Source organism: Podarcis raffonei, chromosome 2 (assembly GCF_027172205.1).
Source record: "Podarcis raffonei isolate rPodRaf1 chromosome 2, rPodRaf1.pri, whole genome shotgun sequence".
Taxonomy (NCBI): Eukaryota; Metazoa; Chordata; class Lepidosauria; order Squamata; family Lacertidae; genus Podarcis; species Podarcis raffonei.
The window spans coordinates 124,015,757-124,041,436 of record NC_070603.1 but is presented as its reverse complement, the minus strand read 5'-3'; the positions used below and the strand labels follow the sequence as shown (position 1 = coordinate 124,041,436).

The 25,680-nt window shown below is 44.8% G+C and overlaps 1 protein-coding gene and 1 long non-coding RNA gene across 2 annotated transcripts in view; one reads left to right on the top strand and one right to left on the bottom strand.

Moving 5' to 3' along the window:
• LOC128409516 (uncharacterized) overlaps positions 1–25,680 on the top strand; it is a 50,685-nt gene that overhangs the window by 3,350 nt on the left and 21,655 nt on the right. The gene's annotated exons all lie outside the window — the stretch shown is intronic.
• LOC128409415 (zinc finger protein 84-like) lies at positions 1,854–3,825 on the bottom strand. The gene has a single exon (XM_053379890.1). The coding sequence runs from the start codon at positions 3,527–3,529 to the stop codon at positions 2,222–2,224; it is 1,308 nt and encodes a 435-aa protein (XP_053235865.1). The 5' UTR covers positions 3,530–3,825; the 3' UTR covers positions 1,854–2,221.

Genomic DNA, 25,680 nt, shown 5'->3' with positions numbered 1-25,680 from the left:
TGGTTGTCGCCATTAGAGATTATGAGTGTAAAGAAAATAAATATGAGAGGTAATTGGATTACATATGGTGAATTGATAATCAAAGAAGGAGGAAAATGGAAATTAAAACCATATGAACAAGTCAAAGAACATGTATATGATTGGTTGCATTATTTTCAGGTTAATGAAATGTTTAAAAAAGATATTAAAGAAAGTGGTTATGTAGAAAAAGATTCGAAGTTCCAGACAGACGTGATTAACAACAATTGTAAAATTTTGTCCAAAATGTATAAAATATTGTTGGAATAGAATACCAAAGATGAAGAAGTTAAATCGGTAATGATACAATGGGCCAGAGATTTTGGTTATAATATTCAGTTTGAGGACTGGGAAAAACTGTGGAAAGAGAATCTAAGATTTACTGCTTGTACGGTACTTAAAGAAAATGTTATGAAAATGTTTTACAGATGGTATATTACACCGGTAAAATTAGCAAAAATGTATAAGACGTGCAACAAGTGTTGGAAATGTAAAGAAAAAGAAGGTACGTTTTACCATATGTGGTGGGAATGTAAGAAAGTGAAGGGTTTCTGGGAGATGATTTATAATGAAATGAAAAAGATGTTAAAATATACATTTGTAAAGAAACCAGAGACCTTTCTTTTAGGAATTACAGGGAATGAAATTAGAAGAAAAGACTGTAAACTTTTTCAATATGCAGTCACAGCAGCAAGAATTCTACTGGCCCAGAAATGGAAACAAGAGGAAATACTGACAATAGAAGAATGGAGACTGAAGCTGACTGATTATGCAGAATTGGACAGACTAACCGGAAAAATTAGATATCTCCGAGACCAAAAGTTCATCGAGGACTGGGGGAAATTTGTCAAATATCTGAAAAGAATATGTGATGTGCAAACAACACTGGCGGGATTTCAAGAAGCACTGTGAAAGTTGAGATATATTGTTAAAAAGAAATAGGAGTGGGAGGGAAGTTTAATGGCAATATAAACAGAGGAATGCGTAAATTGAGGGATAAATATGGATGATTGTCAGAGAAGCCGAAGGAAGTCTAAAAAGAACTAAAATTGTGAAAATTTGGCAGAATTGTATATTTGTATTGGAAAATAATAAAAATAATTTATATAAAAAAAAGGAAGAATGGCAGATGAAGGTGATGGACTATATGGAATTGGCGGAAATGACCGGCAGAATCCGAGACCAGGGAGAAGAGTCGGTGGAAGAAGATTGGAAGAAATTTAAAGATTATTTACAGAAATATTGTAAAATTAATGAATGTTAGAACGATGTTGGATTGAAGCTAAGTGGTTTTCAGCAGTAATGTTATAAGGATGTGTAAAAATGGACTGATAATAAGGGAATAATTTAAAGTTATAATATATTTAAGATTAAAGATTAGGATAAAAATAAAGAAGGAAAGGATTTGCTGAACCAACTAATTGAACTGGATACAAAAAAGGGAGGTGTGAGGAGGTCTGGGAAACAAGCGAATGAAAGATAGGACATGAAAAGATTGAATTGTTTTAACTGTTTTTATTTTGTATTTTTCTTTTTTCTTTTTGTAATATTTTGAAAATTTTAATAAAAATCTTAAAAAAAAAAAAAAGAAGGCTGATCGCCGAAGAATTGATGCTTTTGAATTATGGTGCTGGAGGAGACTCTTGAGAGTCCCATGGACTGCAAGAAGATCAAACCTCTCCATTCTTAAGGAAATCAGCCCCGAGTGCTCACTCAGCTGCACGAGTGTTATTGGCCCAGAGATGGAAAGAAAATAAAGTCCCGACCAGAGAAGAATGGCAGATGAAGTTGATGGATTATGCCGAAATGGCAAAAATGACCAGAAGAATTTGAAATCAGGAACAGTAAACTTTAATAAGGACTGGGGAAAATTTACAAACTATATTAAAAACCATTGTAAAAAGCTAAAATTGTTTCTAGGATTGGAATAAACTTGTAGTTTAATGGTGAACTTTGGGCATAATAGAGATGTAAAAGATTTGGATTATTATAAAAGATGCAGGAAGAAATGATTTACAATAGGACCAACAAAGGGGAGGAGGGAAGATATCTGATATGAAAAACCACACACACACACACACACACACACACACTTTCCACACCGTACAATATACTGGTTTTTCCATTGTGTGAGTTTGTTGATGTATCTAACGATATCATTGCAACTATAGGTCTTTTCACACTCAATACATTGGAATGGTCTTCAACTTGTATGAGTCTGTTGATGCGATGAAAGCTTATCTTTACGACTGAAGGTCTTTCCACACTCCATACATTTAAATGGTTTCTCCCCTGTGTGAGTTCGTTGGTGTAATCTAAGCTTATTGCTTCTTCTGAAGGTCTTTCCACATACTATACATTTATATGATTTTTCTCCTGTGTGGATTCGATGGTGAATATTAAGTGCTGAACCCATACTGAAAGTCTTTCCACACTCCATACATTTATATGATTTTTCTCCTATATGAATTCGTTTATGTTTTCCAAGGCCTCTCTTTTCATGGAAACACTTTCCACACTCCATGCATTTATATGGTCTTTCCCCCATGTGTGTTCGTTGATGTAACTTAAGGTATGCATTCTGGGTATAACTGTTTCCACACACCATACATTTAAACGGCTTTTCTCCTGTGTGAGTCTGTTGATGTCTTCTTAAATTTTGCCTATCAGTGAAGCTCTTTCCACACTGTATACATTCAAATGGTTTTTCTCCTGTGTGAATTCGTTGGTGTCTTCTAAGGTTATTACTCAGACCAAAGCTCTTTCCACACTCTATACATTTAAATGGCTTTTCCCCTGTGTGAGTTACTTGATGACTTTGAAGGGCACTGTTTTGAATGAAGCTCTTTCCACACTCCATACATTTATATGGCCTTCCCCCTCTGTGAGTTACCACATGTTTTCTGAGGTACCCCCTATTAGTGAAGTTCTTTCCACACTCCATACATTTAAATGGCTTTTCTCCTGTGTGAGTTTGTCGGTGTCTTTGAAGGGCACCCTTTCGCCTGAAGCTGTTTCCACACTCCAAACACTGATAGGGTTTCTCCCCTGTGTGAGTTCGTTGATGACTTTGAAGGGTGCCCTTTTGCCTGAAGCTGTCTCCACACTCCAAACACTGATAGGGTTTCTCCCCTGTGTGAGTTCGTTGATGACTTTGAAGGGTGCCCTTTTGCCTGAAGCTGTCTCCACACTCCAAGCATTGATAGGGTTTCTCCCCTGTGTGAGTTCGTTGATGACTTTGAAGGGTACCCTTTTTACTGAAGCTGTTTCCACACTCCAAACATTTATAGGGTTTCTCCCCTGTGTGAGTTCGTTGATGATTTCGAAGGGTACCTATTTGCCTGAAGCTGTTTCCACACTCCAAACATTTATAGGGTTTCTCCCCTGTGTGAGTTCGTTGATGTACCTTTAGGTTTCTACTATCATTGAAGCTCTTTCCACACTCCATGCATTTAAATGGTTTCCCCCCTGTGTGAGTTTGTAGATGATTTCTAAGCTTTCCAGTATCCATAAAGCTCCTTGCACATTCCAACAGTTTTGTTGTTATTAGCGGTGAAATTACAGGTGGTCCTGCAGAGTTCTGTCTGTCATCTCCACCTGCTTCAGAGTGAGGAGAAAGAAATTCCTATTAGGGTTTCAAGGATAAGGAGGAAGGAACTTAACATACACAAAGCTCAGTCAGCAATTTCTCTTACTGAAACATCTCCTAGATTCTCCCTTATCAGCTTTACCTTACAATCTAAACTGGTAAGTTACAGGCCATTATTATCTCGTTACTAATTTGCTGCATCCCCTTCATGGATTGCCGTGACGAAGAGGCTTGAATAACTCAGAGTAGCTATGAGCTATGCCGTGAAGGGCAACCCAAGATGGACAGGTCATAGTGGAGAGTTTTGACCAAACGTGATCCACCTGGAGCAGGAACTGGCAAGCCACTCCAGTATCCCTGCCAAGAAAACTCCATGGACAAAGACAACAGGCATATAAAAGTTATGACGCTGGAAGATGAGCCCCTCAGGTCGGAAGGTGTCCAACATGCTACTGAGGAAGAGCGGAGGACAAGTACAAGTAGATTCAGAGCTGATGAAGCGGCTGGGCCAAAGCCGAAAGGACGCTCAGTTGCGGATATGCCTGGAAGCGAAAGGAAAGTCCAATGCTGTAAAGAAAAAGATTGCATAGGAACCTGGAATGTAAGAACCATGAACCTGGGTACGTTGGATGTGGTCAAAAATGAGATGGCGAGAATAAATATTGACATCCTGGTCATCAGTGAACTAAAATGGACGGGAATGGGCGAATTCAGTTCGGATGACCATCATTATCTACTACTGTGGGCAAGAATCCCGTAAAAGAAATGGAGTGGCCCTCATAGTCAACAAAAGAGTGGGAGAGCTGTACTGGGATGCAATCTCAAAAATGATAGAATGATCTCAATATGAATCCAAGGAAGACCTTTTAACATCACAGTAATCCAAGTTTATGCACCAACTACTGGTGCTGAAGAAACTGAAATTGACCAATTCTATGAAGACTTACAACACCTTCTAGAAATGACACCAAAGAAGGATGTTCTTCTCATTATAAGGGATTGGAATGCTAAAGTAGGGAATCAAGAGATAAAAGGAACAACTGGCAAGTTTGGCCTTGGAGTTCAAAACGAAGCAGGGCAAAGGCTAATAGAGTTCTGCCAAGAGAACAAGCTGGTCATCACAAACACTCTTTTCCAACAACACAAGAGACGACTCTACACATGGACATCACCAGAAGGGTAGCATCAAAATCAGATTGATTATATTCTCTGCAGCCAAAGATGGAGAAACTCTATACAGTCAGCAAAAACAAGACCTGGAGCTGACTGTGGCTCAGATCATCAGCTTCTTATAGCAAAATTCAAGCTTAAACTGAAGAAAGTAGGAAAAACCACTGGGCCGGTAAGATACAATCAAAATCAAATCCCTTATGAATATACAGTGGAAGTGAGGAACAGGTTTAAGGATTTAGATTTGGTGGACAGAGTGCCTGAAGAACTATGGATGGAGGCTCGTAACATTATACAGGAGGCAGCAACGAAAACCATCCCAATGAAAAGGAAATGCAAGAAAGCAAAGTAGCTGTCCAACGAGGCCTTACAAATAGCGGGGGCAAGAAGGCAAGCAAAATGCGAGGGAGATAGTGAAAGATACAGGAAATTGAATGCAGATTTCCAAAGAATAGCAAGGAGAGACAAGAAGGCCTTCTTAAACGAGCAATGCAAAGAAATAGAGGAAAACAATAGAATGGGAAGAACCAGAGATCTGTTCAAGAAAATTGGAGATATGAAAGGAACATTTTGTACAAAGATTACCATAATAAAGGACAAATGTGGTAAGGACCTAACAGAAGAAGAAGACATCAAGAAGAGGTGGCAAGAATACACAGAGGAATTATACCAGAAAGATATGGATGGCACGTACACCCCAGGTAGTGTGGTTGCTGACCCTGAGCCAGACATCCTGGAGAGTGAAGTCAAATGGGCCTTAGAAAGCACTGCTAATAACAAGGCCAGTGGAAGTGATGATATTCCAGCTGAACTATTTAAAATTTTAAAAGATGATGCTGTTAAGGTGCTACACAAAATATGCCAACAAATTTTGAAAACTCAGAGGATTGGAGTGAGCAATTCCCGGGGGTCCGGCACGCTTCCTCTGGGCGGCTCTGATTTTCCCCCAGGGACCTCCGACTCCAGCAGCACATAAACACAGCGGAACAGAAGCAGGGTCGCCGTGTGTGCGTAATAATTCAGGCTGAACGCAGGCTGTCTCCTTATCTTTTAAGTCTTTATTCCCTTAGCAAAACACAACAGTTATAAATCTCCTGCCTGGTGACAATGCACTCATCACTGCTCTCTCGCAACGGAGCAAAACACACACTGACTGAGACACAGAAAAACACTCCCCTCAGTATTCTAAAACCACGCCTCAGAATGTGAGACGTCACTCAGAACTTCTTAACCCTGTGAGTTCTGAGCCTCTCTCCACACCCCCTCTCGAATCACATTCTGAGAGGACTTCTGAGTGTTCAACACTTTCCCCATTGCCTTCCGCCCCTTCCTGGCATCGTTGTTAGGCACCTGTTGAACCTCACAAATCTCAGGTTCGCACTGTGCGAAACCAACCCACGCATTTGTGACCTGAAACCTCTCAGGTGGAATTCCCTTTGTAGCCCGAGATGACCGCCTGGGCACCAACTGGGGTGCTCCTTCTGACCCACTGTGGCCAGCAAGTGCGTCTTCCTCATCAGAAGATTCCCCCTCTGACTTGACACGTCTGTGAGCTTTCTCCATTATGCGGACAGGAGATGAGGGCTCACTCTTGGACACTCTTTTAACAACCTGTGGAGACGCCCTACTCTGTTCAGGGACCTGGTCTCCACCAGCAGGTTCAGGCTCTGGCTCTCCCTCCTCCTCAGAGTCAGACAGACAATCTGAGTGAACGTCAGAGCTCGCTTTGCGCCTTGCCCAACCATCCTGCTCAAAGAACTCAGCCTGTTTACTGACCAGAAGCTTGGTCTGATCACCTTCTGGATATGCGAATCTCCATCCCTTTGTCGCAGGCTCATACCCACAGAAGATCATTTCCTGGTACCTTGGGCCACCCTCCTGCTGCTGAAACTTTGGTACAGGCACCATGGCTCTGCTACCGAAAGCACGAAAGAAATGCACAAGCGGCCTCTTTCGATGGAGCAGGAAATACGGGGTGTCACCTACCACTGAATTGTAGCACCTGTTCATCGTGAAATTGGCTGTCTTTACCGCCTCCCCCCAAAAACTTTGAGGCAAACCAGAGTCATCCAGTAGAATCTCTGATGCTTGAACCAGAGCTTTACTCCTAAGCTCTGCCACGCCACTCTCCTGAGGAGAAGTCACCTTGTGACGTATCCCCCTCTGGCGAAAGAAACCCTTTAGAGCAGACCCAGTGACCTCTGAACCTCGGTCACACTTGAACCCCTGCACCTTGGTGGAGAACCTTAGTTCCACCTCAGCAACCCAATCTTTGATAAGTTGTGTTGCCTCCTCCTTAGTTCTCAGCGTGTACGCCCATGCGTTCTGCGTAAAATCATCTGTCAGCACCATCAGAACCTTGGCCTTGCCCAGACTTGGCTGTGGCATACCAAAAAGGTCTGCACGTACAAGCTCAAAAGGCTTAGTGGTTACTCTTTCCACCCTGGGATGATTAAATCCCTTGTTCCTGGCTTTTCTGCAAGCTCTGCAATTCAAAGGTTGACCACATTCGCGTATCTGGCACCCTTTGGTGCACTCTGATAACATCTGAATGTCTTCACAGGAACCATGTGACATTCTCTTGTGCCACACGCAAGCACACGACACATGAGTGTGATCAGTGGCTTTCCCAGCATTCCCCTCACCCTCCAGAGGTGTTTCCAGAACAAAGAGGTTGCTCTGATTCTTCTCAACACTTATTAGTTGCTTTCCCCCTCTGGAAATTGTACAAACATTTTTCTCAAAACACACTTCAAATCCCTCCTGTAAAAGACAAGGTACAGATAACAGACAATGCTTTATCTCAGGTACGACGTAGACCTTCAGCTCTGCCTGTAAGAAAGAGACAAACAAGTTGGCAACATGAGTCACATGTCTCTGTGAACCATTAGCAAAAACAACTGTTTTCCCAGTTGAAACAGCCCTGCAGTTCCACATTTGTCCATCAGGTGGCACTGTCACCAAATGGGTATTTGCGGCAGAGTCCACAACCCAACGCAGCACTCTCTCCTCACTGGAGTTGTCCTTCTTTGTTGCCTTAGCAACGGACTTCCTGCTGCCCCCGACCTTGGGGCCTTTGCTGCAGGTGTCCTCCAACACTGCCATCGAAGCAGTCAGCTGATAAGCGTTTCCTCTCCTCTCTGAAGCACGTAGCGTCTGCGCTTTCCCATGCCTGCCTCCTCTGCAGGACTGGTTGCCATGGAAACCTGGCTGGTTCCCATGGGAAGCAACCTTGGACACATCCTGCCCTGTCTCCCTTGCTCTCTGTGGGCAGCTGCGACACAGATGGTCAGAAGAATCACAAACAAAACAACGCCGAGTGGAAAACTTTGCAAACTTGCCTTTGGTCTTCTCTGCCCCCCCAACCTTTCCAGCAGCACTCTTTGAGGCTTTTCTGCTTTTGGGGACGTGGCTTTTGGCTTCTGCTGTGGTTTCTCTGCAAACCCCCTCCAGCTCCTGCCAAACAGCCTGGGCACTCTCAAGACCCTTGGAATGGCCTGCACCCCCACTCTCAGGTGCAAAGTTCTCAGTGGAACAAATTGCCACTGCATCTCTCTTCTCTTCTCTCAGCCGCTCTCCAGCACACTGCTCATGTGTAGAGGTATTGCAATAGCTTCCCAACACAGTCCCAGCCCCCTCTGGGCTTTCTGGGAGTCCCTCAGCCCCTCCTGGGCTTGGTGCTTCCTCAGAGCAGTTCTCAGCCCCCTCTGGCCTGGCTCCCACTGCTTTCTTCAGTGCCTGCCACTCTCCCCAGGGCTTGCTCCCGTCCACCTTATCAAAAGGGACTGACGACTTCTGGCTGTCTGCCATCTTCTCCCGGGGCCCAGCCTACTTACGTACCTCCTGGTCCAGCAGATCAGATCTTCCCAGTGAGCTCCCTTCTGGGCACAGCTCCAACTGGCTCCAGCCTCTCCTTAGCTGGCTTTGGCTGCAGTCTCCTTTCCCAGCGTCTCATCAGCTGGCCGCACACACACGAACGTTGCTTATCTCTGCTTCAGGCGTTTGCTGATGACCCCACAACCTGAGCCATTCCCGGGGGTCCGGCACGCTTCCTCTGGGCGGCTCTGATTTTCCCCCAGGGACCTCCGACTCCAGCAGCACATAACACAGCGGAACAGAAGCAGGGTCGCCGTGTGTGCGTAATAACTCAGGCTGAACGCAGGCTGTCTCCTTATCTTTTAAGTCTTTATTCCCTTAGCAAAACACAACAGTTATAAATCTCCTGCCTGGTGACAATGCACTCATCGCTGCTCTCTCGCAACGGAGCAAAACACACACTGACTGAGACACAGAAAAACACTCCCCTCAGTATTCTAAAACCACGCCTCAGAATGTGAGACGTCACTCAGAACTTCTTAACCCTGTGAGTTCTGAGCCTCTCTCCACATGGAGAAGATCAGTGTACACCCCAATCCCAAGGAAGGGCAGTGCCAAAGAATGCTCCAACTACTGCACAATTGCACTCATTTCACATGCTAGCAAAGTTATGCTTAAAATTCTACAAGGCAGGCTTAAGAAGTATGTGGACCTGGAACTCCCAGAAGTGCAAGCGGGATTTCGAAGGGGAAGAGGAACCATAGACCAAATTGCAAACATGCACTGGATTACGGAGAAAGCTAGAGAGTTCCAGAAAGACATCTACTTATGCTTCATTGACTATGCAAAAGCCTTTGACTGTGTCGACCACAGCAAACTATGGCAAGTTCTTAAAGAAATGGGAGTGCCTGATCACCTCATCTGTCTCCTGAGAAATCTCTATGTGGGACAAGAAGCTACAGTTAGAACTGGATATGGAACAACTGATTGGTTCAAAATTGGGAAAGGAGTACGACAAGGCTGTATATTGTCTCCCTGCTTATTTAACTTATATGCAGAATTCATCATGCGAAAGGCTGGGCTGGATAAATCACAAGCCGGAATTAAGATTGCCGGAAGAAATATCAACAATCTCAGATATGCAGATGACACAACCTTGATGGCAGAAAGTGAGGAGGAATTAAAGAACCTTTTAATGAGGGTGAAAGAGGAGAGCGCAAAATATGGTCTGAAGCTCAACATTAAAAAAACGAAGATCATGGCCACTGGGCCCATCATCTCCTGGCAAATAGAAGTGGAAGAAATGGAGGCAGTGAGAGATTTTACTTTCTTGGGCTCTATGATCACTGCAGATGGTGACAGCAGCCACAAAATTAAAAGACACCTGCTTCTTCGGAGAAAAGCAATGACAAACCCAGACAACATCTTAAAAAGCAGAGACATCACCTTGCCAACAAAGGTCTGTATAGTTAAAGCCATGGTTTTCCCAGTAGCGATGTATGGAAGTGAGAGCTGGACCATTAAGAAGGCTGATCACCGAAGAATTGATGCCTTTGAATTCTGGTGCTGGAGGAGACTCTTGAGAGTCCCATGGACTGCAAGAAGATCAAACCTATCCATTCTTAAGGAAAGCAGCCCTGAGTGCTCACTGGAAGGACAGATTGTGAAGCTGAGGCTCCAATAGTTTGGCCACCTCATGAGAAGAAAAGACTCCGTGGAAAAGACCCTGGTGTTGGGAAAGATGGAGGGCACAAGGAGAAGGGGACAACAGAGGACGAGAGGGTTGGACAGTGTTCTCGAAGCTACCAACATGAGTTTGACCAAACTGCGGGAGGCAGTGGAAGACAGGAGTGCCTGGCATGCTCTGGTCCATGGGGTCACGAAGAGTCGGACACGACTAAACGACTAAACAACAACAACAACAACAACAACAACAACAACAACAAAACAAACCACTTTGCAGTTTTCTTTTAAAAAAAATTAAATAAATAAAATATAAATATAAATAAAACAACACAAGCCAAAACACAATCCATCCTGTAGATTTAAGTATCTGTCCACAGTCGCCTACTTGTTATCGGAGGCCCCGAATCCACATTCCTTTGTAAGAAAATATGAAACAAAGTCAAACCATTTTTGCTGGCACCCCCCCAAAAAACCCCACCAGTGTGTGTGTGGGGTGTGTGTGTGTGACAAGAAATTTGCCGCACTGGGTACCACCTGACCTTCCTACGCTTCTGTATATAAAGTAAGTAACTGAATATAATAATTTTCTGGGGAAAAACAATAGTGGAAGAAATGCTTGAAATATACATTATAAATAGTTACTGGATTTGTCACCATCAATGAATCATGCTGTACAAAAAAACTTGCAAAACCTGAATTCCACTTTCTTCTTCCTGTTAGGAACCTCGTGCCTTTTCTCTCCTCTTCCACTTCTCCTATTGCCAGGGAGGTTCCCCACTTCCAACATCCATCCATCCATCCATGTCCTCTTCTCCTCTCCCCTCGATCTGAGGGTCCTGGGAGAAAACACCCAGAGGTTGTGGGGAGGGATGCAGGAGACAGTCGGACCAGGTCAACCGTCCACCTTCCTCCTTCCGTCCTTGATAGGATTGCAGGATCAGCCTCTTGAATCCTTCCTGAGGCGCTCAGAAGCCTAAAGAAGAAGCGGATTCCTGGGAGACAGAAGCAAATGGAGACTCAGAGCCCCTGCAGGGATTTTCCTTTCAGAGGGGAAGCCCCCTCCCCATCTGTGCTTCTCCCACCCACAGCTTCCATGGTAGAAGAGGGGTACCTTCCTCCCGAACCCCACTTTGCAAGGAAAGTGGAGCCAGGATCTTTTTCACAACAGCATTAAAAACTTTCCTTTCCGGACCACTTTTTCTCCCTGCCACTCTCTGGCGTTGCTGGCTCCTTCCATTTTTCCTTCTGCTTCCCCCCTCAGCTTACAGGAAGGGCCTGCAGCTCAGGGGGCAGAGCATCTTCTTGTAGGCAGAATGTCCCAGGTTCAATCCTCAAAGGTAGGCCTGAAACAGACTCCATCCCTCTGGAACCCCAGAGAACCACTGCTGCCAATCCGGGTCCTGACCCAGGGGGTGTTTCTCAGCATCAGACCAAAGCTTCTCCTCTTCCCAGTTTTAAAGCCTTCCCTCCTTCACTTCCCCACAGACTCTCCCCCCCCCCAACTCCACAGTGGTTACTTCTCAGTAGAACTGCAAAGAGCTGGGCTGCAAATTCTTCCGACCAGATCTGCAGCCTCTGCAACTGCCTCATAGGGGGAAAAGAAATACCCAGAAGAGTCGTCGTGCCCATTAGACCTGACTCCCCGGACCAGGCCTTGATTCTGCTACTAGAGAGTTAACAACAACAACAACAATTTGAACTTCACGCATTTCGTGGCATTTTTTGCTGGCTGGCTCTCTGACAAATTCTATGACTCCATGAATCCAGCTTCTAGGGAGGGAAACGGGGGTGGGGGTGGGAACAGGGCTCCCCCCTCTCGCTTTATGGATGCCTCTTAAAGGAGGCTGTTGAGCGGGAAGGAAAGGTCAAGGTAGCGCCGCAGCCTCTCCGGCTTTTTCCCCACCAGCGCTGAAGACGCACACAGTTTCCCTCCCAAAACCGTGTCTCTGCCCCCTGCCAATGCTGTGCTTCCCTCCCCCAGGGATGCCTCCATTCCTCCCTCAGCCCCCCAACTTCCTCCGCCCTCCTCCCTGAGTCTCCCCTGCGCCCAAATACCCGGCCCCCCTTTGGCACGGCTCACCCCTCGCCCTGCGCTGCGCGCCCTACCTCTCCAAAGCGCACCGTCTGGCGGGACTACCCAAGACGAGTAGGGGAGAGGGAAGTGATGCAACGGGGTGGGTCTCTATCCACGGCTCTCTTTCTCTCGCTTCCTTTAACCCTTACATGGACTCCCAATGTCAGTCTCTCCGGCAAATGTGACTCACCGAAGGGGTGGGGACGGGGACCGGGCTATGCGGCGGCGACACTTCGGGTTCTTTTTGGAAAGCGCTCGCCCCTAGAGCTACGATCGCAAAGCAGCCCCTACCGGTGTTTGGATAGGAACAGGACGTGACGTCTCAAGAAAAACAAAGGTTTTTTGGGTTTGTTTCATCAGAGCTGAACACATACACATACTCTCTCTCCTCTCTCTCTCTCTCTCTCTCTCTCTCTCTCACACACACACACACACAGCAACCATGCGCTGCAGCCTGAACCACAATAAGCGCTAGTACACTAGTGGGATGCACAAGTGAGATGTGCATCCCAATCCTATACAATTCTATGTGCAAATGCTCCAAGTAAGCCTTTAACTTTTTGAACTTTGAACTAGAAACAAATTTCATTGCAAGCATCTGGCTTCACTTCTCAGACAATGCTGTTTTTGTTAAGTTGTGGGTGAACATATCACATGACACAGCGATTCTTCAAACAGCTCTTGTTTATTCACAGGCCAGAACAGAACTGAGCTGAAGGGTTCAGCCAGCCTGCTTATATAGAGCTCCACTAGAACACAACAGTTACCATTTTCTGTAACTATCCAATCACTGAATGTCACTTTCGATCCCTTATTTGCATATGTGGACCTGAGTGAAAACTATCTACAGTATCTCCCTGCTGGCCCGGGGTGAGAATTTCAGTACATAACAGTTTTTTATTATTATTATTATTATTATTATTATTATTATTATTATACCACCCTATACCTGAAGGTCTCCAGGTGGTTCACAGAAAAGATCACAACATATATAATCAAAATAAAACCAGCAACCCAATAGCACCTTCCAGAAAAGAGCCACATTTTAAAAGGGTATAGGATGCAGACCAGGACATTCATCCATCAACCTCTGAGGGATGATTTAGAGAGGATTGGGTCCAGCATCACTTTCCCTGCATGTGTGTGCCAGAGCTACACCTCAACCTTCCTCGGGGTTGAAGGTACACACAATAGGCAATAAACACGGGCGCCATAAAGATTCAGTCAAGTGTAGACATTGCCCTGACAGGCATAAAAGCTTATTGGTAGCAAATATGCACAGACATTCACCACTGCTATCCATGGTCAAGGCATGCTTAGAGCCCAACAAGAGTCCAAGACTCTCTCTCTGCTTCTCTCAGCGCAAGGCGCAAGCAAGAGACTCACAACAACTTACAGCAAGTTACCCAGAACCATTGTTACACACTGCGCACGCCCAAAGAACAGTTCCTGCAGAAAATGTCCTTGCATAGATAAAACAATCTCAGCCTTCTGTTGCTTCTTGAAACTTCTTCTCTGTTTCTAGAAGAAATGATTCCCTTTTACACAGAGAGAATATCCAACATCTACAACTGCACCCAAACTGTAAATGTCAGAGGTTTCCAGGCTGGAGAGCAAAAGGAGCCCCTAGAGAAGGGGCAGGAGGGTGGGGTGTCAGTGGACAACAGCCCTCCCCCATCTTTATACTGCAGTGAATTGGAATAGCGAAAGAGGAGGCAGATGGGCAGAGAACAAAGAAGTAAAAATGCATTGTGGGTAATTCAGGGGTATATGTGTATTATGTGCTGGCTCAATGGGAAAACTCAATTCATTTAGGACCCAGGGAAGTGAGGTTTAAGGGGAGGGGTGAGTGAGCCCACCATAATCAGGTCTGCAGGGCCTTCCGAAAAGTGTCAGAGAACCATCTCAATCACAATGCCCACCCACCCTATAGTGGGATCAAGGCCAGACAAGACAAAGGGGTGTATGTGACATGATTCAGGGACCCTTCCTTTGCACTCTGATGAAGTAAGTGTGAAAAACTATATTTGAGTGACAGGGGCATGCCTGGGTCTCAGGTTCTACCTGAGACCACACCTTTTCTGTGACATACCTATGATGTCTTGGTGATGTTTCTGGAAATGTATTATGGAAAACTTTGGAAAAATGTGAAATACTGATGTAACCATTGTTTGGAGCTTTTATCTGCTTCTTCTGTGTGGTAATTTGAAGTCTTGCTGGAACAATAAAGATCAGGCCTACTAGCTGCTGTTTTGCTTCTATCTCTTGAATCCTTCCTGAGGTGCTTAGAAGCCTAAAGAAGATGCGGATTCCTGGGAGACAGAAGCAAATGGAGACTCAGAGCCCCTGCAGGAATTTTCCTTTCAGAGGGGAAGCCCCGTCCCCATGTGTGCTTCTCCCACCCGCAGCTTCCATGGTCGAAGAGGGGTACCTTCTTCCCGAACCCCACCTTGCAAGGAAAGTGGAGTCATGCTTGAAAGAGGATCTTCTTCATAACAGTATAAAAAGCCTTCCTTTCCTTTCCTGTCCACCTTTTTTCCCCGTCATCCTCTGGCATTGTAGAATCTCTCCATTTCTCCTGCTTCCCACTCCAACCCCCCAGCCCCATAGAGGAAGGGGCTGTAGCTTAGACAGAGCAACTGCCTGCATGCAGACGGTCTGAGGTAATCAGCAGAGGGTCTGTCTCAATATAATGCATCCTTGTTTGTTTGGAGCTGGTGTTGAAGAATTTATAACAATTTACTGCCAAACGTTAATATTTTATTAAGTTTAACAATAGAAAAAAAAAACAGCCAAACAAAATACAATGAAAACACAGGGGAAATATGAAACACAACAATACAAAGTTTCACAATACAAAAATACAGACATTTAACCTAACGAGGGAAAAAGAAAAAAAAATCAATAGACACACAAAAATGAGAAAAACACAGATCACTCTTTTCTAATTGCTCATCTTTGATTAACTTATTTTCCTGACTTCCTCACGCCTCCCTTTTTTGTATCCCTTTTTGACAGTTAGTTCAGCAAATTCCTATCCTACTACTTTATCCTTAATTATTTTACCTCCCAAATTTATAATTTCCAATTTTTATCTATCTTGTTACTAGAACCCCTTCATTATATTTCAATGTCATCAGCATTCATACATTTTACAATACTTCTGTAAATAAATTTTAAATTTCCTCCAATCTTCTTCTACCGACTCTTCTCCCTGGTCTCGGATTCTTCCAGTCATCTCAGCCATTTCCATATAGTCGATTACTTGCATCTTGCCATTCTTCCAAGGTGGGTAAATCTTGTGTCTTCCAATGCTTTGCGATGAGTATTCTTGCTGCTGCTGTAGCATACATAAAGAAAGTTCTATCCTTCTTTGACACCAATTGGCCAACTATGCCCAGGAGAAAGGCCTCTGGTTTCTTCAGGAAAGTATATTTAAATACCTTTTTCAATTCATTATAAATCATCTCCCAGAAAGCCTTAATCCTTGGGCACGTCCACCAAAGGTGAAAGAATGTACCTTCAATTTCTTTACATTTCCAACATTTATTAACGGGCAAATGGTAAATTTTTGCAAGCTTGACTGGGGTCATGTACCACCTGTACATCATTTTCATAATATTCTCTCTTAGGGCATCACATGCCGTAAATTTTATTCCAGTGGTCCACAACTGCTCCCAGTCTGCAAACATAATGTTATATCCTATATCTTGTGCCCATTTAATCATAGCAGATTTTACCGTTTCTTCCTCAGTACTCCATTTCAACAGCAAATTATACATTCTTGATAATATCTTAGCATTGGGTTCTAACAATTCTGTTTCCAATTTTGATTTTTCCACCTGGAAGCCAATTTTTTTGTCTTGATTATAAACCTCTCTTATTTGAAAATAATGTAACCTGTCTCGCACCTTCCCTTTAAGCTTCTCATAACTCTGCAATTTCAGCTTGTCTCCTCTTCTCAGTTTTGAAGTCTTCCCTCCTTCACCTCCCAGCCACCCCTTTGTTACGGTAAAATCTGGGTGCGAGGCTGCTCTGCCACCCAGCTCGTCGGACTAAGTCCGCGGGTCCCTGCGGAGGAAAATGAGCTCAGCCGGAGACAGGAGCAAGCTGCAGAAGATCCAAGTTTATTGCGCAACAGGTTCAAGGCAAGATTGAACAGCGAGAAAGGGGTGACATGAACTTTTGAAACTTCCCTCCATGTCCCAGGATACAGTGCAAAATACATCCCAGTTACATCATGAATACATTAAGAAGAGGTTGGGTTACACAGATTACATCACGAATACATTAGGAAGAGGTTGGGTTACACCGGATTAACATATGGAGGAGGGAGGGGGAATATGCAGAGCCGGAGATATGCGCAGATAAGCACATCCTGAGTACCGGTGATGAGAAGACAATGGTCCATGTATGCATAGTCTGCCATCTGGCATTGCCCGGAGGAAAGGCTTGGCAGGGTGATTTGATAGGATTAGACTCTCCCTGAGAGTACGTGACACTTCGCTTGAGGGATTATGGAAGACAGGGGAGGTGTCATGGAGTCCTAGAGAAACTGAGCCGATTGGCACCAGAAGCAAGAAAATCGGAGTTGTGGTTGATTTTATGCGAATTTCTAAAGATTTTAGTCCATTTTATATTGATAATTGAGAGCGGAAACAAAATAGATACATTGTAGCGAGATTTGACACTTTTATGGGTTCACAAGTTTCGATTCCATTGTTCTCCCAGCGGGGAGCCGTCAGCAGCTTGTCAAGATGTTAAATGAGGCGTGCAGGAGCTCGCTGAGCTAGCTCTGCAAAGACGATTGCATGGTTCTGATTGGGTAGAACGCACCCATTCAAGAGATACAAAATGTCTGTATACACGGTCTACTAATGGAAACAATACAGCGGGTATAGCGAAAGGGAGACATAAGGCGGTTTGGGCTTATTTTCGCCCGGTCTATTTATTCTAGCTGTACGCCGGCTCCCTCGGCCAATAAAGTGAGATGAGCACCGCAACCCCAGAGTTGTTTAGAACTGGACCTAATGGTTAGGGGTCCCTTTACCTTTATCTTTACAGTGGGCAATATGACTGTTTAGTCTAGATTACGAATCCTTTCTGGGTACCATCCTGGCTCTACCCTTTTCCAGACTTCCTGCAAGCATAGAAATGTTGTTTACTTGCAGGAAACCTGTGTCCTTCAATGTAGCATGAAATGCAGACAGAGGTACTATGTGCTTGGCTGAGGAGCCAACCACACAGGTACAATTGCATCTTAGAGGGGAAATGTAGAAGTTATCCTGAAGAGGCTCTCTGTGTGTGTCCTAGCCTTGCAACCTGAGGAGTGGTGGGGAGGGAGGCGGGGAGAAAGGAGGAGAAAGGGTTGAGATGTACAGACTCCCTCTGTGTGAAACCCCCAAGAGCCATTGCTGCCAGTCCAGGTAGGCAGCACTAAACCAGGCAGACTGATGGTGTGACTCTGAATAGTGCAGCATCCCACGTTTGGAGCCCCCAGTCTCCCATGCAGAGGCGCTTCAGCTTCTCTTACACATGGGGCCGGGGCCGGGGACAGGAATCCAGCTTCCAGGGAGCAAGCCCCTTTCCACCTGGCCTAGGGGGCAGAGCATGTGTGATGGGGCTTCAAAGGAGATGGTGCATTGCAAACCCTGCGGGTATGGGCCCCCCACTTTGCCGCTGGATTGCATGGATCTGGGCCTCTCCTGGTAGGTCCCAGGAATGGCGCTTTTGGAAAGCATGGGGTGACTTTACCCTTTTCTTCCTTGCCCCTCCCCTCCCTCATCCCCCCTTTCTATCTCACTGCTGGCATCTGTCATGGCTGCTGTTATGTACTGAGTTGAATAGGATCCAAAATGCAGCAGTCTGATTGGTCCTAGAACAATAGGATTCAGAATGCAGCAGCCTGATTGGTCCACAGGAGCCACCCAATCCAGCTCCAGGTGGAAGTGAATCCACGACCTGATTGGCCTACAGGTGAATCCTGGAATTAGCCAATCACGTGGGGCCCATTGTGTAAATAATGTATATAAAGCAGACATTCTGAGGGAACTTCCATTCCTCCTCACCACTGTGAGCTGAATAAAGAGCATGAAATCCACTCTCGACCCCGAGTATATTTCAGCTGCTTTAGTTGGGTTTCCTGCATTGCGGAACTCTATTAGTCTTTGATTCCATGAAGCTGACCAGTGGTCCCTGTACCTCTATGCTAACATACAGCGGCTCTCCAGGGTCTCTTCCATCCCTGCCATTGGGGTTTGAACCCTGGGACCTTCCTGCACCCTAGGCAGTTGCTCTAACCACTGAGCTGGAAGAACATCACTCGCAGGTGTTAAGCGCACCATTCCCCACACGTAAGGCCGACCAGGAGGACAGGAAAGTTGTAGAAAGAATGTTAATATTGTGTTTTAATTTGTTGGAAGCTGCCCAGAGCGGCTGGGGCACATGTTGGCATAGAAATAATAAATAATTCTAATTCCTATAATCTGATTTTCGCTTTATTTCCTTGTACTCACATGCACACCATAGGTGCCAACTCCCCCTGGGAGCCTGGGCACCCACAAAATTCCCCATGAAGGGGGCGGGCACCCACAAAATTTGGTGCCAGGGCCATGTGTGCTGCATGGCACCCACGGCCCTAGGCATTCATGGTTGCGGGGTCAGGTTGGCACTCCTGATGCACACAAACACACACACGGAACTTGGAAGGAGGAACAGAGGAAATGCTTGCATGCATTTGATAGGCTGCTGCTCGTATCTGTAGGTCTTTATGCAGAACTTGGATTTTAGGATGCTCCATGTGCCACCCTCATGTGCCAGCCATGGTAGCTTTAACGTTTCACATGGCTCCAGAAATAAATAACTTTGAAACTTTGAATTACTGAAAGAGCACTTTCACTACAGTAGTACCTTGGTTCTCAAATGCCTTGGCAATCAAATACCTTGGTTCCCAAATGTCAAAAACTTGGAAGTAAGTGTTCCGGTTTTCGAACGTTTTTCAGAAGTCGAAAGTCCGATGCGGCTGTCGGCTATTGTTTTTGGGGTGCCTGCACCAATCAGAAGCTGTGCCTTGGTTTTTGAACATTTCAGAAGTCAAACAGACTTCCAGAACAGATTAAGTTTGAGAACGAAGGTACCCAGGGCCATCTGTACCCGGGGGTGCAGGGCACCCGGGCGCCAAATTCTGGGGGGTGCCAGGCACCTGCTGCTGAAACTGCCTAAGCTCTGCTTGGCACGGGCTGTGTTGGCGAGAGGACAGAGGAGCCCTTTCTCATAGGATGTCTGGATAACTTTATCCTTGATACTTTAGAGTTGAAGAGTACCAGGCAGTCACCTGGAAAAAAATTATTTTCTGCATACGGTGATTTAACCCTGAATGCATAGCTGGTGGAACACTCTGTCACAAGAGACCAGGGCCCTGTGGGACTTGACATCTTTCCGCAGGGCCTGCAAGACAGAGCTGTTCCACCAGGCCTTTGGCCAGGGCACAGCCTGACTCCCTCCCTCGGCAATCTTCGCGGAGCTCTGGCCCAATGGTTGCCAGTGGCTTGAATTAATTAATTTTATAATGAATGATTTTAGAGTGTTGTTTGTGCTGTACTTTTGTACTGTTTTATTGTTGTTAGCCGCCCTGAGCCCGGCTTCAGCTGGGGAGGGCGGAATATAAATAAAATTTATTATTATTATATTATTATTATTATCCACTTCAGCTGGTTGCAACAACTCTAACATGGTTGCAAGCGCCTCCATTATTTCCCCATCTGAAGCAGATATTTTTCTTTTAAAGGGCATCCGTCTGAAATTTATAGGCCTTTCTCTTCTTCAAGAGTCTTACTGGAATCTCTTGTAGGACAGAGGAGCAAGTGAGCTGAGGACGAGGTGGCCTTTGGCGTGCCCGAGGTGTCACCACGGTTTTGTGACATAAATGGTGTCAGAAGTGGAATCCGAGGATGAGTGATATATACGTGTTGAAGGACGAGTAAATACAGGCACGGAGAGTGAATGCTGAGGGGACGCTCTCAGCCAGGTTTTGTAAAAAGGAGAATATTGCAGCAATCTCTTTTTGATCTGGAGTTATAAAATGGAGTCTCTCCTTCACTAGATACCTCCCATGTGACTAATGTTAGCCAATCACATGAGAACTACTAGAGAACTCTCTAGAATTCAGTTACCAACCAATCAAATTTAAAACACATAGTAATGCATACGAGCATTTCTCGGTAGTTTTTGTTGGCTGCATATTCTATTATTCCACCCATTTTCGTCTCAAATCTTCCTTTATTTAATGTTATCTGCTGCTCATATGTTCATTCTTACTTGTAGGTTATATTGACTATTATACCCTCTAAGATACTCTTCAAAGCACTTCCACTCATCTCTCTTCCGTGACTCATCCTTATTTCTTAGTTTCACAGTCATAGTTACTAATTTTGTGAATTATATCAATTTATTCTGCCAAATTTCTTTCATGGGTATCTCTTTTTTCTTTCCAGTTGTGTATAAAAATAGATTGAGTGTCTTTTTTGGGATTTCATCACTTGTTATCCCTAATAGAAATGCCTCTTTGGGGAAATGTGATCTTAAGAATCTTTTTAAATTTTGTATGAATAATCTCCCAGCATTCTCTAGCATATTTACACAACCACCACATATGGATGAGGGTTCCCTCTACCTCGTGGCAGTTCCAGCATCGATTTGAGAGGGGCAAAATTGCACTCAGGTGCCTAATTTGGGTTTGTGGGGACAGCTCCTGTTGTTTTAAAGAATTTGAAGTTAGGGTCACCACTCTGAAGGTGTAAGTTTTATCAGACAGAGATGTCAAATGACAGGCAGCTTCTTCAGCTATCATACAGATTCTAGATTTAGAGTTTGCATGCTAGTTAGACAATAACATAAGACACCAGAATTTGATTAGAAAATGAGGTTTTATTATCAGATATTATTATTATAATATTATTATTATTTATTATTATTATTATTATTATTATTATTATTATTATTATTATTCTGTATCCTTGATACAGAAAAGAAATCTAAACAGCAACAGATATCAAGTTATGATTGAAACAGCAAGACCACAAAGCTGCTTCCAGAGAACTGGACCTCTCCCCAAATTCAGCTATTTCTGAAGAGGAGACAACCTATTTGCCTAAAAACACCTGCTTGCATACTATAAAATTGCCTCTGCCAAGCACACTTTGTGATGTCAACCTGTTAAACATTTCCTTTGGTTAGCGTCGATTCCAGGGCATATTTCCAGAAGGTCCTTAGCATATGCACCCCAAATTCTGTTGGTGGTGCAAAACCTAAGCCCATTTCCCATTTCTTCACGACCTAGGATTTCAACTGTACAGCTAAGGCAAATCTTAGTCTGGTCAGCTGAATCATTAATGATCAGTATTGGGGGAGGGAAATCAACGTTCATTGTGGGTGCATCAGTTAGGACTTGGTCAGAGAAAAGAGGCATGGGAGTTATTGGTTGGAATGAATCTACACAAAATGCTAATGGTCATTTTTCAGTCCTAATATGTGTATCCGTTTTCCCTTATATAATACCATTATTATTATTATTATTATTATTATTATTATTATTATTATTATTATACATTCCATTTGGAGCCTTTTGGGAAATAATAAGCCTGGGATCCAGGTTTTTTCTTTTTAAATCCCCAATTATTTAATATCTGTAGTGCTAAGAATTAAATGCAATGTTTAGTCTTTTGTCTTCAGGTGCTCCTTCATGTTCAGATCAGGCCTCAATATAATAATGTAGCACTTGGGCATGAATATACATCCCAGAAGCCCAGCACTGGAGGCCAAGATAGAGAAGACCTGCACGGCTACCATGTATTTCCCCTTTGTGCTTAGGTAGGTGGGCACAAAGGACACCCAAACACTGCAGAAGACCAGCATGCTGAAGGTGATCAGCTTGGCTTCATTGAAGGCCCCAGGCAGCTTCCTGGCTAGGAAAGCCACCGTGAAGCAGATGGCCGCCAAGAAGCCCATGTAGCCGAGAGCAACATAAAACATGGCCACAGACCCTTCATTGCATTGCAAGTTAATCTCTCCAGGCTGGGAGTGCTTGTCAGAGTCTGGGAATGGGGGAAAGATCCCCAGCCAAGTGGCGCAGATAAGAACTTGTACACTGGAACAGGAAATGACAATGGAGTTGGCTAAACCCTTCCCCAACCATTTCCTCACCCTACTCCCTGGCTTTGTGGCCAGGAAGGCCAGCACCACAGCAATGGTTTTTGCCAAGATGGAAGAGACGGCAACTGAGAAAATGATGCTGAAGGTTGTTTGTCGCAGAAGGCAGGTCATTTTTGTTGGCTGGCCGATGAAGAGGAAGGAGGACCAAAATGAGAGAAGGAGCGAGATGAGGAGGGTGTAGGAGAGATCCCGGTTGTTAGCTTTGACTATTGGAGTTTCCTTGTATTTAATGAATATTCCAAACACAAGGCCAGTGGTTAAGGATAAGAAGAGGGCAAAAGAAGTTAGGAGGCTCCCTAGAGATCCTTTATAGGACAGGAAAGTGATCATTTTGGGGACACATTGATCTCGCTCCTTGTTTGGATGCTGATCTTCTGGACATTTGATGCATTCCTTGGCATCTGCATAGAGAAAGAGACTTCAATATCCTTATGTCATTAATACACCTACAGCAGTCTGAATGTTGTCACACTTGCGGGGAATGGTTGCAATATGGGAGAGATCAGGAAAGAACACTGTGTTGTTGGGAAGGAGAGAGGTGCAGTGGTTAAGGATGAGAAAACGCCAAAGGAAATCCCCAAATTCTCTTTATAGGCTAGGAAGGGAATAACCTTGGAAACACATGGATCTCTGTCATTGTTTGGATGCTGATCTTTGGGATCTTTAGTGCAATGTCCTGCATCTGAGAAGGAGAGCGACTCCAGGATTATTGATATCAAGCTTACATCCACAACTGTCTTTGCTGTATTACATTCGATGGTATTTGTGTCAGAAAACAGGAAGGAGCAGAAGCGATAGCAAGAGGAACATATCTACTGGTAGAGGATATGCTTTGTACACAAAGGCCTATATCTGACATAAATGTAGGCCTACTTGCACCCATTTCAACTGGTGTACCCTGAACATTGCACAATAGGATTCCTGCTACAAATCTGATTTACATTTTTCATATCTGCCCCAAAGTGCAGCACATTGTGGAGGATTCACTGTGCATGATAAAGACTAGAACATGTCTTTAAAGACTGACCTGTTCCCCAACCACGTATAGAGCAGAGGTTTAAAACCTTCACAGAAAATGTAAACAAACTCAAAGCCGGAACAGGTAAGAGCTTTTGTCTTCCCAGGATTCAAACTCAGGTTATTGGCTCTCATCCTGTCCACCACTACCTTAAGGCACCCATCCAGAAGCACCAAAAGAAGAAAACCTCATTCATGACAAGGCCCCGGGCCTTTGTGCCCACCTACCTTGTCATTCATGACAAGGCCCTTATATGATAAACACACATGGACAAAATAATTTAGGTTAATGGGCTAACTGGATCCTTTTAACAGGATGCCCTTATCGAGGAGGGGCAGGTAGAGGCTACAACCTTTCCTCCCACCACAGAGTCCTACCCAATGCCTAACCTTACAAAATTGTGACGATTGTTACAAGGCAGGCAAAAACCAAATGGTGGTGCCAATTTGCCAAGTGGAACAATTCCTACCCGGCCCCATCAATATGGCAGTCGACATATGTCCATAGCAAGGTCGCTGTCATAGCCACGCATAAAAAGAGGGCAGGTGGGCTAGGCAAGATCCGGCGAAGAGGCAAAAGGAGGCTACCCCCTGGCTGTGCAACAGTTTAAATGGCCTGCGGCCACACCACCAGCCATGCTGACTGAACGGCCAGGGGAGTGACGCGGCTGGGAATCCCCATGACGTGGGTGGCATCCCTCTGCCCCCAAGCCGGGTCACTGGGGGTCCCGGATGCTGGTCCGCAACACTGCCCCCCAGGGAGGGGGAACAGATATATGAAAACCACAAACAAACAAAGCACAGTACAACAGCAGCAACATTCAGCCGAGTGGAGAGAAACATTGATAACAGCATGGCCATCATTAAAACTACCAGGGCATTGTACAAACTGAAAAAATAAATTTTTAAATGTAAGAAAATCTCAGAACCAAGCGCAGAGCACCAGCATTCTAGAGAGCAAGTCATTAAATCAGACAATGCACTGGACTGGTTGAACAGCTAAAGATTTGTTCGCCTGATGCTGGAATCATATCACAGCTAGCTACAGCTGAGGCTCCCTGGCAAGGCCATCCCATTCACTGTTGTTACCACTTTGTACTTGCTTTATGAACACAATTTTATGTTCTTCTCTGCCATGGTATTTCCCCCCTCCCCCTTTAACATCAGGCTCACAGGGATTTTGTTCGTTTTGTGTTTTGCAAACAAAACAAATGGAATACCTTCCTGAGTAGAGATGGTCCCTTCTGCGCATGGAGTGCAAGCATAGCAGCAAACTGGCTTTCCTTCCTGAGTCTCCTTGGCATATCCAGCGTGGCAGCTTTTGGTGCACCTGGAACGAGGCACGGTCTGTCCAGAAAGAGATGGAGCGTCACAGGAAAAGAATTAGGAGTATCTGCGGTTGGTGGTATACATTCAAAGATTTGTTCTTCAGACACCGTGAAAACCTTGCTGGGCAGCCTCTTTCTCAGGCAACAAAATGTTCTGGGCCAGCCATGGCAGAACCTGCCCTTAATTCCCCCAAACAGGGCAGGTTGGGGGAGCTAAACACTCACTGGCTGGTGCTGCTATGGGAAGGTTCCTTTGTCCAGTGCAGCCCTGCAGATCAGGGATGGAGAACCTTCCACCCTTTAGATCTTGCTGGGCTACAGTTCCCATTATCCCAGGCCATGACTGTGTTAGAATTCCTGATCTCTGATTGCAGTCATGGGATTTTTGTCTTTCACATGACGTGATATGTTTTGACTCCACAGAGTGGGAAGTGACAGGATGTTTGTGTTACTGTGTTCCGTGAAGTGAGACTATTGTCTTTTGTTCGTTTTCTCTTTGCTGTCTGATGCTAGAGAGAGAGGGAGCCATGCTGCAGTGTTCCGTGTGTGTTTATATGTAAATAAAGTAGATTAGCCAAAATGCTGAGTTGCTGAGGTCTGTCACGCGAAATGTGCAAACTCTGCGGATCTCTAAGTGTGCCAGTGTCAGTTGGCACCAGTCGCTGTGATGTTTGGGCTGAAGAAAGCTTATGAAGCTCCCGAACGAAAGACCAGGAGGGAGAGAACATGCCAGTCGGGCATGTGTCTCTGCCAGAGTCCTACTCGAGTGTAGG